Here is a 13497-nt window from a genome sequence, read left to right as displayed (position 1 = left end):
CACAGCTGTAGGGTATTTGCGCAAGGGATAAGAAGCAGTTCTTGACTTGGACAGGAGCTCACCGAATCGGAGTACCGGCACCTCAAATGTTCCACTGTGAGCTCCTGTTCCTCTTTTAGAAGATTAGCTCAAAAGTATTGTGGAGCTCCTGCACCTAAATATAAAACAGTACAGGCACCCAAAAGGAGTACCGGAACCTATTTCAGTCCAAGTCAAGAACTGATAAGTCTATTTTATGACTTTCCCACTGGATCAGAGCTTAACATTCATCTCTTTCACGCTGAGTGGTTATCGAAAGACAGAGCTGGAAAGATCTTTCAAATATATTGAGGAACTATTGTAATTCTCAATGAATGTAAAAATATACTTTGTTTGCTTGGTGTTTGAGGTGAAGAAAATATTACTTTGCGAAGCTCCACAGTTCATTAGTGCGTTAAGCTAATCAGAAACGCTAACACATCCCCAAATGGCTACATTTATATGCCTACATTTGCGCGCAGGCCAGGTAGCCTATAGACCTACTTCTATGCGTGGGCGTCCTTACTCAACATTGACAGGATTGCTCCAAACAAAAAGGCAATGACTAAATTGACAGAACTCATAAATGGAATTAAATAAACCAAAACTTGTTTCTCAGAAGTGTAGCATAGGTTGTGCACTCAGCAAACAATGTGTCCACTCAGTCAATGAGTACAGGAAGACAGGAATAATAATATTGAATGCATTAAAATAAATTACTGTAACCAAAGTAAAACATTGTAGATTAGAAATGATAGGAATTAAAAAGGTAAAATGTACTACTGGTAATATATGTAATGGGGAATTGATAGGCACTAACAATTCCCACAATGAAGTTATGAAACAATGAATGTGCACAAATTGGCGAGAGAAAGCGCATTCTGGAGAGAGAAGTGCATTGTGCATCTGGGCACATGGTCAATCCGACATCTGCATTGGCCATGCAGCATTATCGGTGATATGGCCTCAGCAGAAGTTAGGGCATTCATACTTCTTGCACTTCGCAGAGCAGTGCAGAGCTGTTGTCAAGGAAGTGACTGCGTGCTCATACAAGATGTACCGCCCCCACCTACCATCAACCAATCATGTCAATGTGGAGCTATCACATTGACACAAAATTTGGGAGGCGCATGGCGATGCGGTACAGAGCTCGATTTGGCCTTCGCATGCCTCAGCAATTGCATCACACCCTCCATATGGAGCCTCAGACCACATTTTCGAATCAAGAATAAATTTGCTTTATGTCAGGCCTCCGCAATGAATTAGTTCACTGAGATGAGTCGAAATAATAAAACACACAAAACCAGTCAAGTTTGCTATTTTCCACATTGTACAACAGACATAAAAAATATGAAATATCACATATGGAATCATGTAGTAACCAAAAAAAAAGCATAAAACAAATCCAAATATATTTTATATTTCAGATTCTTCAAATAGCCACCCTTTGCCTTGATGACAGCATTGCACAGTCTTGTCATACTCTCAACCAGCTTCATGAGGTCGTCACCTGGAGTGCTTTTCAATTAAGGAAAACAGAGGCAACCACCTGTGCTAATTAGCTATCTAGCGTGCATGAATACCTATGTGTAAGCGTAACTGGAGAAGTGTAGTTCATCAGCTGGAGGTACACACAGCCGTATGGATCTGTGCAAACCTACTACAGTAAGTGTACATTTTTTATTTGAAAGATTATTTCTCACTGATATGAAAGATAAGTTCCATACGTTTCGAAAAACGTATGGAAAACAATGACTGACATTTCTAAACGTTAAAACAGAGCGTCGGGATTGTAGTTCACATGGTCCCATAAGGCATCATGGGTTCTAGAGAGCAAGTGTGTACCATACCTGGCAGTGCAGTGATGAAGTCCCTTTGGAGCATGGGTTTGAGGTAGGAATTGATGTGGCCGTGTTGGTAGTGGCACATGCGTGAGATCAGGTGTTCTACAAACTCCACCTGGTCAGCCTCAGACCACTGGTCAAACAGCTGGATGCACACTTCCTTCTCCTTCTCATAGTTCCCTTCCGATGGTCGCTTCCTTGAGCCCGTCATCGGACCGTTCGTGATCGTCTGAACACAGAGGAGGATAGGTTATAAACCAGAGCTTCAGTCTACATGGCTCTCTTGTCAAATGAGGGATAGCTTTTGGCCTTAATCCTGCTAAACAGTGTACCGAACTCTATGGGCCTGACAATCTTATTGTGCATTCTTAAGTCCAGATCTTGCCTTAATCTGTGTCTGGGAAACTCGCTTTATATGTTGAGTATGGTTTTGGTACATGTGGATTGCCTTTTCAAATCGCTGGCTAAGAAGATATTGTGCTATGAGAAAAGTGTTTTTCTGACAAAAGGCTACACTGTAGTCTAGCATTAGTACACTCACTTTCACTGAGCACTGTAAACAATGGCTAGATTGTCAAGATTGATAGCACACTTTTAAGAGAAGTATGAAGACAAAAAAGTATAGATAAACCATTAGTGTATGTGCTCTTTGAGGTGGACTAGGCTAATAAGCTTCCATTACACTTTAGTGAATGACTGTCTGGCCGTGGACAGTTTGCTCACCTTGAACACTGTGGTTTTCTTTGATCGTTCATCTGTCTGGGAGTCCATGAAAGTGGAGTTCTGAGAGCGCGAGAGCGAGAGCGAGAGAGAGACAGGCCATTAGTACATCAAGAGACACATACTATTCATTAACAGCCAGCCCAAACCTTCTGGTCCAAACTGCACAACATCCAATTTACTATGGGGACCAAATTACAATGCCAGGCTAGGAGGCTTGCCATAATTTCTCATCTGAAGAAGCTGTCAGTCAAAGTAAACTAACTCCTTGCGCTTCGGGAGCTCAATTTATGTTAGTGGATGCTTTTTGGATATGAGGGGGAGGGAAGAATCCATGGCTGATCAACAGCTGCCCCTTCTCCAGACCTGCAAAGCCATGTCAACCTGAAATCTGTATTCAAAAGATTGACATGAAATCAGACCTTGTTAGGTTGGATGTGCAAGGTAATTTATGATTTAGCCTAATAACACCAGATGGACTGATAACAGCATTTAAAATATTTGTATTGTATATATGGGGAACTGGGAAATGCTATGCATGGCAACATTTGTATCCTGAGGGGTTTCATTGCCACCCCATTTTTATGAGTGTGTGTGTCCTGGCTGTGTCTAAATGTTATCAGCCTTACTGTCCTCCTAGAAGTGTGAGGGTGTTTGTCTGGAGCGACAAATTACCTACAACTGAACCTCCCAGTATACGCGTGTTGCCAAAACACATGCAGTTGATGTTGCATACATTACTCCTGCCTGTATCCACAAAAAATAAAATCATAATAATAATTCGCGCCACCATTTCCTGGTTGCTAAAATTGAAATAGCCTTATTTCAGTTTGTGACAAAACAAGCAAGTATAATGTAAAGTATCATTGTACCATCGAAACCGCTGTGAAATACAATATTTTTGGTTACGGAAAACATTTTCAGCTGTTTGAAGCTTTGTACAAAACCAAAAGTAAGATGCAAAATGAAACTTAACGCAAAGCATAGAAATAGTGCACATAGAACAGATGTACCACTTCTTAGATTTGCTTTCATTGAGAACGACAGCTCTATAACACATTATGTGAATTTGGTCAGGTCGACCCCCAAAAAAGTTACATATTGCAACTTTAAGTGAGTGTCATATGACACTAGCCAAACATATGTCACAAGCTTAGACTGGCATGCTCTGTCCAATAGAAAAGCACAGGACTAGGCGGCTAACGTTACTTTGTAAGATAGTGCTAGTGACATATTGTGTGGAAACAGAGGAATGATCGACATGGACAAAGATTTTCTAAGGTGACAAAACAGAGAACACTGGATGGAACAAATGCACTGATGGAGGTGCATAACCACTGTCAGTAGCTAGCTATATTATAAGATACGTGGATGACAGCAATCTATGGATGGCTAAATGAAAAATATAATCTACAGGTAGCTAACTAATATTAATTACTAGCTAACCTAACATAGCAGACCTAAAATAAACTAGCTAGCTGTTACAGAGAGGAAGAGGTGAAGCAAGAGAATTAACTGGGCCCAAAATCTCTTCTCCAGCAGGCGGCATATTTCTTGCCCACCAAGTGAGAAGTTAAGGTAAAATTTGTTTTTGCATTCTGAAGTTGCTAACCAAGCAGGTTGCTCGTTAGTTATCTCCTCATGTTTTGATCCAATTCTAAATTGTATTCATTCAACATTGCCATGCTAAAAAATTAATTGTCATGTCGCTAGCTAGCAGAGATTCAAAGATGAGACAAGAATTCAATATATACTGCTCAAAAAAAGGGAACAAAACAACACAATGTAACTCCAAGTCAATCACACTTCTGTGAAATCAAACTGTCCACTTAGGAAGCAACACTGATTGACAATACATTTCACATGCTGTTGTGCAAATGGAATAGACAACAGGTGGAAATTATAGGCAATAAGCAAGACACCCCCAATAAAGGAGTGGTTCTGCAGGTGGTGACCACAGACCACTTCTCAGTTCCTATGCTTCCTGGCTGATGTTTTGGTCACTTTTGAATGCTGGCGGTGCTTTCACTCTAGTGGTAGAATGAGACGGAGTCTACAACCCACACAAGTGGCTCAGGTAGTGCAGCTCATCCAGGATGGCACATCAATGCGAGCTGTGGCAAGAACGTTTCCTGTGTCTGTCAGCGTAGTGTCCAGAGCATGGAGGCGCTACCAGGAGACAGGCCAGTACATCAGGAGACGTGGAGGAGGCCGTAGGAGGGCAACAACCCAGCAGCAGGACCTCTACCTCCGCCTTTGTGCAAGGAGGAGCACTGCCAGCGCCCTGCAAAATGACCTCCAGCAGGCCACAAATGTACTTGTGTCTGCTCAAACGGTCAGAAACAGACTCCATGAGGGAGGTATGAGGGCCCGACGTCCACAGGTGGGGGTTGTGCTTACAGCCCAACACCGTGCAGGACGTTTGGCATTTGCCAGAGAACACCAAGATTGGCAAATCCGCCACTGGCACCCTGTGCTCTTCACAGATGAAAGCAGGTTCACACTGAGCACATGTGACAGACGCCATGGAGAACGTTCTGCTGCCTGCAACATCCTCCAGCATGACCGGTTTGGCGGTGGGTCAGCATTTCTTTGGGGGGCCGCACAGCCCTCCATGTGCTCGCCAGAGGTAGCCTGACTGCCATTAGGTACTGAGATGAGATCCTCAGACCCCTTGTGAGACCATATGCTGGTGCGGTTGGCCCTGGGTTCCTCCTAATGCAAGACAATGCTAGACCTCATGTGGCTGGAGTGTGTCAGCAGTTCCTGCAAGAGGAAGGCATTGATGCTATGGACCAGAATCCAATTGAGCACATCTGGGACATCATGTCTCGCTTCATCCACCAACACCACGTTGCACAACAGACTGTCCAGGAGTTGGCGGATGCTTTAGTCCAGGTCTGGGAGGAGATCCCTCAGGAGACCATCCGCCACCTCATCAGGAGCATGCCCAGGCGTTGTAGGGAGGTCATACAGGCACGTGGAGGCAACACACACTACTGAGCCTCATTTTGACTTGTTTTAAGGACATTACATCAAAGTTAAATCAGCCTGTAGTGTGGTTTTCCACTTTAATTTTGAGTGTGACTTCAAATCCAGACCTCCATGGGTTGATAAATTGGATTTCCATTGATTATTTGTGTGTGATTTTGTTGTCAGCACATTCAACTATGTAAAGAAAAAAGTATTTAATAAGATTATTTCATTCATTCAGATCTAGGATGTTATTTTAGTGTTCCCTTTATTTTTTTGAGCAGTGTATTGAATACATTTCATATAGGCCTACATAGGCAACAACTACTGTTATCGAGTCAGAACTAACCAAGCTAGTTGGTGAGGTTAGTGACATTTCTATTGATGGCACAAAACTGGAAGAACTATCCATGGTACTGAAGCTGGTTGGTGACAGCCAGCACTCGCCTCTTCTTTGGCGGAGAACGTAATGTCCCACTAGTACCGTTGCCAGCTAAAATGGTACTCCATCACTTTCCGATCTCCATGTTAGGGGCTGCCAATAACTATTAAGTGAGCTCTAACACCAACTCAGACATTATTTCCCTTGCCTCCAGGCCCGTATCGGATACATTTTGGATTCTGAAGTTGCAACCCAAGCTGGCTGGTCGTTAGTTATTTTCTCATATTTTGACCCAGTCATTGATTCTAAGTCATTCTAATCATATCCAATAGGCCTACACAGGATGCACTGTGCTGGTTAATTAATAAAATGGAATTCTGAGTGTTTATGGTTTCTTAGGGGTAGGGGGGATGGCAGTAATGCAATATTTTTTCCAGGGCTAAAATGTAAAAGACGAAGCAACCAAACTCCTGCTTCATGTAAAATATTTTGTGCTATAGTTTGGAGAAAAATCAAATGACTCTGGGACAGTGGTTCAAACTCATAGAAGACCCAACCTCGTCCACTTACTCGTCACTTTCTCGCCTTATGCCCTTGGGGGAATCCCCATCACCATCTTGTAGGGCGGTCCAAATGATTAGCCAAGCAAGGGAAGTTTGCAACGTAAGCCCCTTAGCCCTCGTTTTTAGTAGAGTTTGCGAATGTACAATTATGTGCACTCCGGGGCCTGAAACTGCCCATAATTCAATTCGCAACAATGGAACATCTGCTAAAAAATTAAAACAACATCAATGGAGAAGTCAACATACAAGTGTAAGTAAAAGCTCATGTAAAAAAGGTTAGAAATTGTGCTACTAATGCACGACTGCACAATTACGTCTCGTAATGTTTGTTCGGTTAGCTTTCGGAAATTGTAGAAATAAAATGTTCCTTCTTCATTAGTTCCAGCTAGGCAGACCAATGTTAGTTAGCTATCATACAGTAGGAGTATATTAATAATTATATAGTAAATAAGTAGACATGCAATCATAATTGACTGTAGCACATAGAAAGCACCCACAAGCTACCAGTGGCTGAAAACACAATCATTGCGGGATGAACGAGTGACGAATTTCTGGGCAAGGGCAGTCCATTTCAAAATCATTCCTTGAGGGGGCTCAAGATGGCGGCATGAGAGGGTGTAACATTTCTAGCCGAGGAACAATTTTAGGCTTCTCTCACAGTTGCAATTTTGTCTAGCCATACAATGTAGCTATTTTGAATAATTTTGTAATTAATCAAACCATTGAAATATATTTGACGATTTCCAACAAACAAGCTAGATATCGAAAAGTTTCAGCATGTTTAGTTAAGTTAGCTAGCTAACGTCTTCATAGCTAGTATCATGGAATCAGGACATGACCAAACTGTTGCTGGGATAATGGATGTTGAAACTTCCAAGGAGAAAAGAGGCATTGCTGAAACTCACTCATATGCTTGCAGTGTAATGTGATTCATACCCGAATACCCCAACCAAGGAGCAACTTCCAAAGAAGCTGAGAAGGGAACGATCACTGAGCCAGCTACAGGACAACATCGTCCGTATCCTCAGGGCTTAAAAATCAAAGAGCACAGATGACATCATGGATTTGGTGAAAAAGAAGACTATCAGCATCATTTACCTGAAGAAAGCAATTGATTTCAATGCTGAGGAAGTAAAAACTCTGAAGCAGCAGAACGCAACATTGAAAATTCAGGTTGCAAATCAGGAGAAGAAATTCACTGAAATGGAGTCAAAGGTAAACGGGAATGACCGGTATGGTCGGAGACAGAATCTTCGAATTTATGGAATAGCAGAAAAATCTGACAAGAACATCAAAGCAAGAGTGAAGGACATTTGCAGGGCAATAGTCCTGGAGGAGGGGGCGAAACGTTGTTGCAGGTTCTCTGGATGTAGTGCACCGCCTGGATAGACAGAGACGGGGAAAACAACCAGCCACCACGACCAGTGATCATGAGATTCATCTCCAGGACAGCGAGGGATCCGACATGGAAAAGTGAAAAGAAAAAATGACGATTTAAAAACAACAAGCTGAGGTTCAAGGAGGATCTGACAGCATTTGACAAAGAAGCTTGGAATCGTCTGTGGCCGATGATTGAGAGAGCAAGGAAGGAGGGAAAAGTGCTTACCTTGCGGGAGCCAAGGATTTTGTTAATGGGAGGGAAATTCATGCTGACGCCTAGCTTGTTGACTGCTGGATTTATCAAGTGAGGTGTGCAGGACTGAGTATTATCTGCATCTGATAAAACTTTATATTTCTTGAGGAAGAGCATTGTTCGTGTGAGCCAACTGTTTATTTTTTTTATGGCAGGGAAATTCACACTGACACTTAATGTTAGCTTGATGGCTATTCATTTTACCAATCAATGGCACAAAGTTATTTGCAATTGTATGGAAATACGTGTATATATATATATATATATATATATATATATTGTTGAAATCGGAAGTTTACATCCACTCAGGTTGGAGTCATTAAAATTTGTTTTTCAACCACTCCACAAATTTCTTGTTAACAAACTATAGTTTTGGCAAGTCGGTTAGGAGATCTACTTTGTGCATCACACAAGTCATTTTTCCAGCAATTGTTTACAGACAGATTATTTCACGTATAATTCACTGTATCACAAATCCAGTGGGTCAGAAGTTTACATACACTAAGTTGACTGTGCCTTTAAACAGCTTGGAAAATCAAAAGAAATCAGCCAAGACCTCAGAAAAAAATTGTGGACCTCCACAAATCAGGTTCATCCGTGGGCGCAATTTCCAAATGCCTGAAGGTTCATCTGTACAAGCAATAGTACGCAAGTATAAACACCATGAGACAACGCAGCCATCATACCGTTCAGGAAGGAGACGCGTTCTGTCTCCAAAAGATGAATGTACTTTTGTGTGAAAAGTGCAAATCAATCCCAGAACAGCAGCAAAGGACCTTGTGAAGATGCTGGAGGAAACAGCTACAAAAGTATCTATATCCACAGTAAAACGAGTCCTATATTGACGTAACCTGAAAGGCAGCTCAGCAAGGAAGCCACTGCTCCAAAACCACCATAAAAAGACAGACTAGGGTTTGCAACTGCACATGGAGACAAAAATCGCACTTTTTGGAGAAATGTCCTCTGATCTGATGAAACAAAAATAGAACTGTTTGGCTCTAATGACCATCATTATGTTTGGAGGAAAAAGGGGAGGCTTGCAAGCCAGTGAACACCATCCCAACCGTGAAGCACGGGGGTGGTGGCATCATGTTGTGGGGGGTGCTTTGTTGCAGGAGGGACTGGTGCACTTCACAAAATAGATGGCATCATGAGGTAGGAAAATTATGTAGATATATTGAAGCAACATCTCAAGACATCAGTCAGGAAATTAAAGCTTGGTCGCAAATGGGCCTTGCAAATGGACAATGACCCCAAGCATACTTCCAAAGTTGTGGCAAAATGGCTTAAGGACAACACAGTCAAGGTTTTGGAGTGGCCATCACAAAGCCCTGACCTCAATCCCATATAAAATTTGTGGGCAGAATTGAAAAAGCGAGTGCGAGCAAGGCGGCCTAAAAACCTGCCTCAGTTACACCAGCTCTGTCAGGAGGAATGGGCCAAAATTCCCCCAACTTATTGTGGGAAGATTGTGGAAGGCTACCTGAAATATTTGACCCAAGTTAAACAATTTAAAAGGCAATTCTACCAAATACTAATTGAGTGTATGCACACTTCTGACCCATTGGGAATGTGATGAAAGAAATAAAAGCTGAAATAAATCACTCGACTATTATTCTGACATTTCACATTCTTAAAATAAAGTGGTGATCCTAACTGACCTAAGACAGGACATTTTTACTAGGATTAAATGTCAGGAATTGTGAAATACTGTGTTTAAATGTAATTGGCTAAGGTGTATGTAAACTTCCGACTTCAAATGTATGTTAAGTGTATATATATAAAATTTAGGTCAACCACTTGCGTGGTGCAAAGGACCGTTTTTATTTGCAACTAGTAAGAACTTTTGTGAGAACCCGCTTCATGTGAACCTACACAAGTTTAATATTCTTCATATAGTCACTGTAATAGTAAATGTCCATTTCTGTTTTTTCTAATGCCAGGGGAATCGGTAATATTTTGAAAAGGAAATCTTTATTTCTGTATTTTAAGGGTAAGAGTGCCGACTTCTATTTAATTCAAGAAACTCATGCCTGTTCTACAGAGTTTTGGAAGTGTCAATGGGGGAATGATATTGATACTAATCGGTCTGCATGTGTCGCTATTTTAAAAGGCAACTTTTAGGGTCGTATATTGAGTCATGAAGCAGATAATACAGGGAAATGGATTACATTATTGGTAGATGTCAACCACATTCAATTCATTGTTGTAAATATTTATGCTACCAATAACAAGTCAAGTAACTATTTTATTTAGAGACATTGAGAGGAAAATAAGTACAATTATGTCTAAATTTCCATTGGCCAAAGTAAAAAGGGTAGAGATTTGAATACAGCGTTACATGATCATCTAGATAGATGGCCTCCTAAAGATAGCAATTCTGTTTGTGAGATAAGGAATATATGTCTACGGTTAGGTGTTCTAGATATTTGTAGATATAAGAACCCAGATAAGATGATGTTTACATGGAGTACCAAAGATGTATCTATACAATTCCGTATTGATTTCTGGCTGATATGGCTGACAAGGTTGATAGACTCAATTGAACCATCGATTTTGAGAGACCACAAAGGGATCTCAATAAAGATAAATATGCATGGTTTGTAAACAAAAAAAAGTTAGTAAAGGTTACTGGGAAATGAATACAACTTTACTAGAGAATTAAGTATTTAAGAAGGATGCAGCAGGAATTCCTGATAAATACTGGAATTGTGCCTGTGTTATGAACACGTTTAGAAGTTACTGTGGGCTAATGAAATTTGATAAGGCTTTTGGCTATTTTAATGGGGAAAGAAATTGCTTGTGCCAAGAGAGAGAGAGAATGACATCATAAAGGGAATAATGGATTATACTAAAAAAAAAAAATGAACTAACTAATCAGGAATTACTGGAGCTATCATCATCATTGCAAATGCAGTTAGACTATCTACGAGGAAAAGGCCTGGGGAGCGTTTGTAAGACAAAATTGGATGGAAAAGGGAGAGAAAAAAACAAAATATTTATTTAATTTAGAAAAAAGGGCAGGCAGAAAGACTTCCATACGTAAATTACTGATCAATAATACTCCCAATGAAAATCCAAAAGAAATCTCTCAGCATGTTGCCCAGTTTTATCAGAATCTGGATACATCAGCCCAGTCAACTTCCAATAAGGATATTTTGTTAGACAATGTAGCAAACATTGCTAAGATAGATAATGATTTCAGGGATTTTTGTGATGAGTTATCTGAAATTGAGATGAGACTGTATTAAAAGCCTTAAGGACAATAGGTCCCCTGGAAATGGTTTAATAAGCGAGTTTTATAAAGCATTCAATGATAAATTGATTCCTTTCATTCTTGCTATGTTCCAAGAATCAATAGAAAAAGGGGAGTTACCAGCTTCCTTAAAGCAAGGTGTAATTACTTTGATTCCCAAACCTAATAAGGATAGTCTTTATATAGACAATTGGAGACCCATTAGCCAGTTGAATAATGGGAAATTATTTGCCCTTGTATTTGCTAAGCGGTTGAAACAAGGCTTGCATCATAATTGATGAAGAACAATCTGGTTTTATGCATGGTCAACACATTAGTAATAACATCAGGTTGATCTTAGATATGATTGACTATAATGACCTCATCATTGATGATAGTTTTCTTATGTTTGTTGATTTTTATAAAGCTTTTTACACTGTAGAACATGAGTTTATGTTCAAAGCAATATGTTTTTTGGGGTTTGGCGACTTTAAATTATTATTATATTTTTTTTAAAGAGGTCCAAACTTTATATAGTGGTTGTACTAGCTCTGTAAAATTAGCTCACGGGACATCTCAAAGATTTAATATTGGGTGTGGCATTAGGCAGGGCTGCCCAATTAGTCCATTTTTATAGGTTACTCAAATTATGGCTCTTCATATCAAGAAAGGGAATTTTCAAGGTGTTTCAGCACATGGCAATGACTTTAAACTATATGAACTGGCTGATGATACCACCATATTTTTGAGAGACAGGAATGAGGTTTCTGAAGCAGTTTCCTGTATTGAAGACTTTTCCTTAGTTTCGGGTTTGAAAATTAATATCAATAAGTCAGTCTTATTTCCACTCACGGATTGTGTTTTACAGGAAGTATATGGTATCCCAATTAAAGATAAGGTTACTTATCTTGGAATTGTTACATGCAAGGATGAAAAACAAAGGAGTGAATTAAACTTTAACCCCATTGAAAAAACAAAGAAGAAATTGAACCTCTGGTTGCTGAGAGATATTTCGTTATACGGTCGGGTTTTATTGTCCAAAGCTGAAGGGTTATCCAGATCGGTTTATGTCTCGTTATCGCTTGAATTATCCCCTAAAATTGTAAAGGACTTAGATAAGATTCTTTATAATTTTATTTGGACGAACAAGTCTCACTATCTACGGAAAGATATTCTCACTAATACCCAAGAACAAGGTCTTGAGGTTTTAGATTTCAATACTATAAATAATACTTTTAAAATAAATTGGATTCTGAAGTATATTAAGAACCAGAACAGTATTTGGAATGTCTTCACTAAGTATTTATTTGACTGTTGGTGGTTTAGAATTTTTGCTTCAAATGTAATTTTGATGTTGATAAAATCCCCCAAAAATTGGCCAAATTCCAAAAGCAGGCAATTTTAGCTTGGATGTTAGCGTATAAATACAATTTTTCCCCCTCACAGATACTTTATATGAAACAGAGATATACAAATTAAAAATAAGTCATTTTTTTCATAACTGGTTTGAGAATCAAATTATTTTGGTTGGTCAGTTACTGAATGAGGATGGATATCCACTCTCATATGGGGAATTTCTTGATAAGTTTAAAATTCCAAAACCCCGAAAGAATATGCAAATGTTTTTGATGCGATTCCGGGGGGGGTTGTATATATATTTTTTAATCCCTCTGTGGTTGATGTATCCGACCGGCGCGGTCCTCCCCTCCTGCTCTGTGGCTTGACAACTCATTGCGAGCTCACAGAACATGGCTCCGGGCAGCCGAGCGGAAATGGAGGAAAACTAGCCTCCCTGCGGACCTGGCATCTTTTCACTCCCTCCTCTCTACATTTTCTTCCTCTGTTTCTGCTGCTAAGCCACTTTCTACCACTCTAAATTCCAAGCATCTGCCTCTAACCCTAGGAAGCTCTTTGCCACCTTCTCCTCCCTCCTGAATCCTCCTCCCCCTCCTCCCTCTCTGCGGACGACTTTGTCAACCATTTTGAAAAGAAGGTTGACGACATCCGATACTCGTTTGTTAAGTGAAACGACACCGCTGGTCCTGCTCACATTGCCCTACCCTATGCTTTGACTACCCTATGCTTTGACCTCTTTCTCCAGATGAAATCTTGCGACTTGTGACGGCCGG

General features: G+C 40.3%; 1 protein-coding gene across 2 annotated transcripts in view; it reads right to left on the bottom strand.

The window, feature by feature from the left end:
• LOC115149144 (F-box/WD repeat-containing protein 11) overlaps positions 1-13497 on the bottom strand; it is a 51384-nt gene that overhangs the window by 34827 nt on the left and 3060 nt on the right. For both annotated transcript variants that reach the window (XM_029691699.1, XM_029691698.1), the window contains exons 2-3: positions 2586-2645; positions 1869-2091 (exon numbers count right to left, since the gene is read on the bottom strand). In XM_029691699.1, the coding sequence (XP_029547559.1) occupies positions 1869-2091; positions 2586-2645 (283 nt within the window). The remainder of the gene's footprint in view (positions 1-1868; positions 2092-2585; positions 2646-13497) is intronic.

This window comes from Salmo trutta, chromosome 15 (assembly GCF_901001165.1).
Source record: "Salmo trutta chromosome 15, fSalTru1.1, whole genome shotgun sequence".
Classification (NCBI taxonomy): Eukaryota; Metazoa; Chordata; class Actinopteri; order Salmoniformes; family Salmonidae; genus Salmo; species Salmo trutta.
The sequence above is the reverse complement of the archived record's forward strand: the minus strand, read 5'-3'. Positions and strand labels throughout refer to the sequence as shown.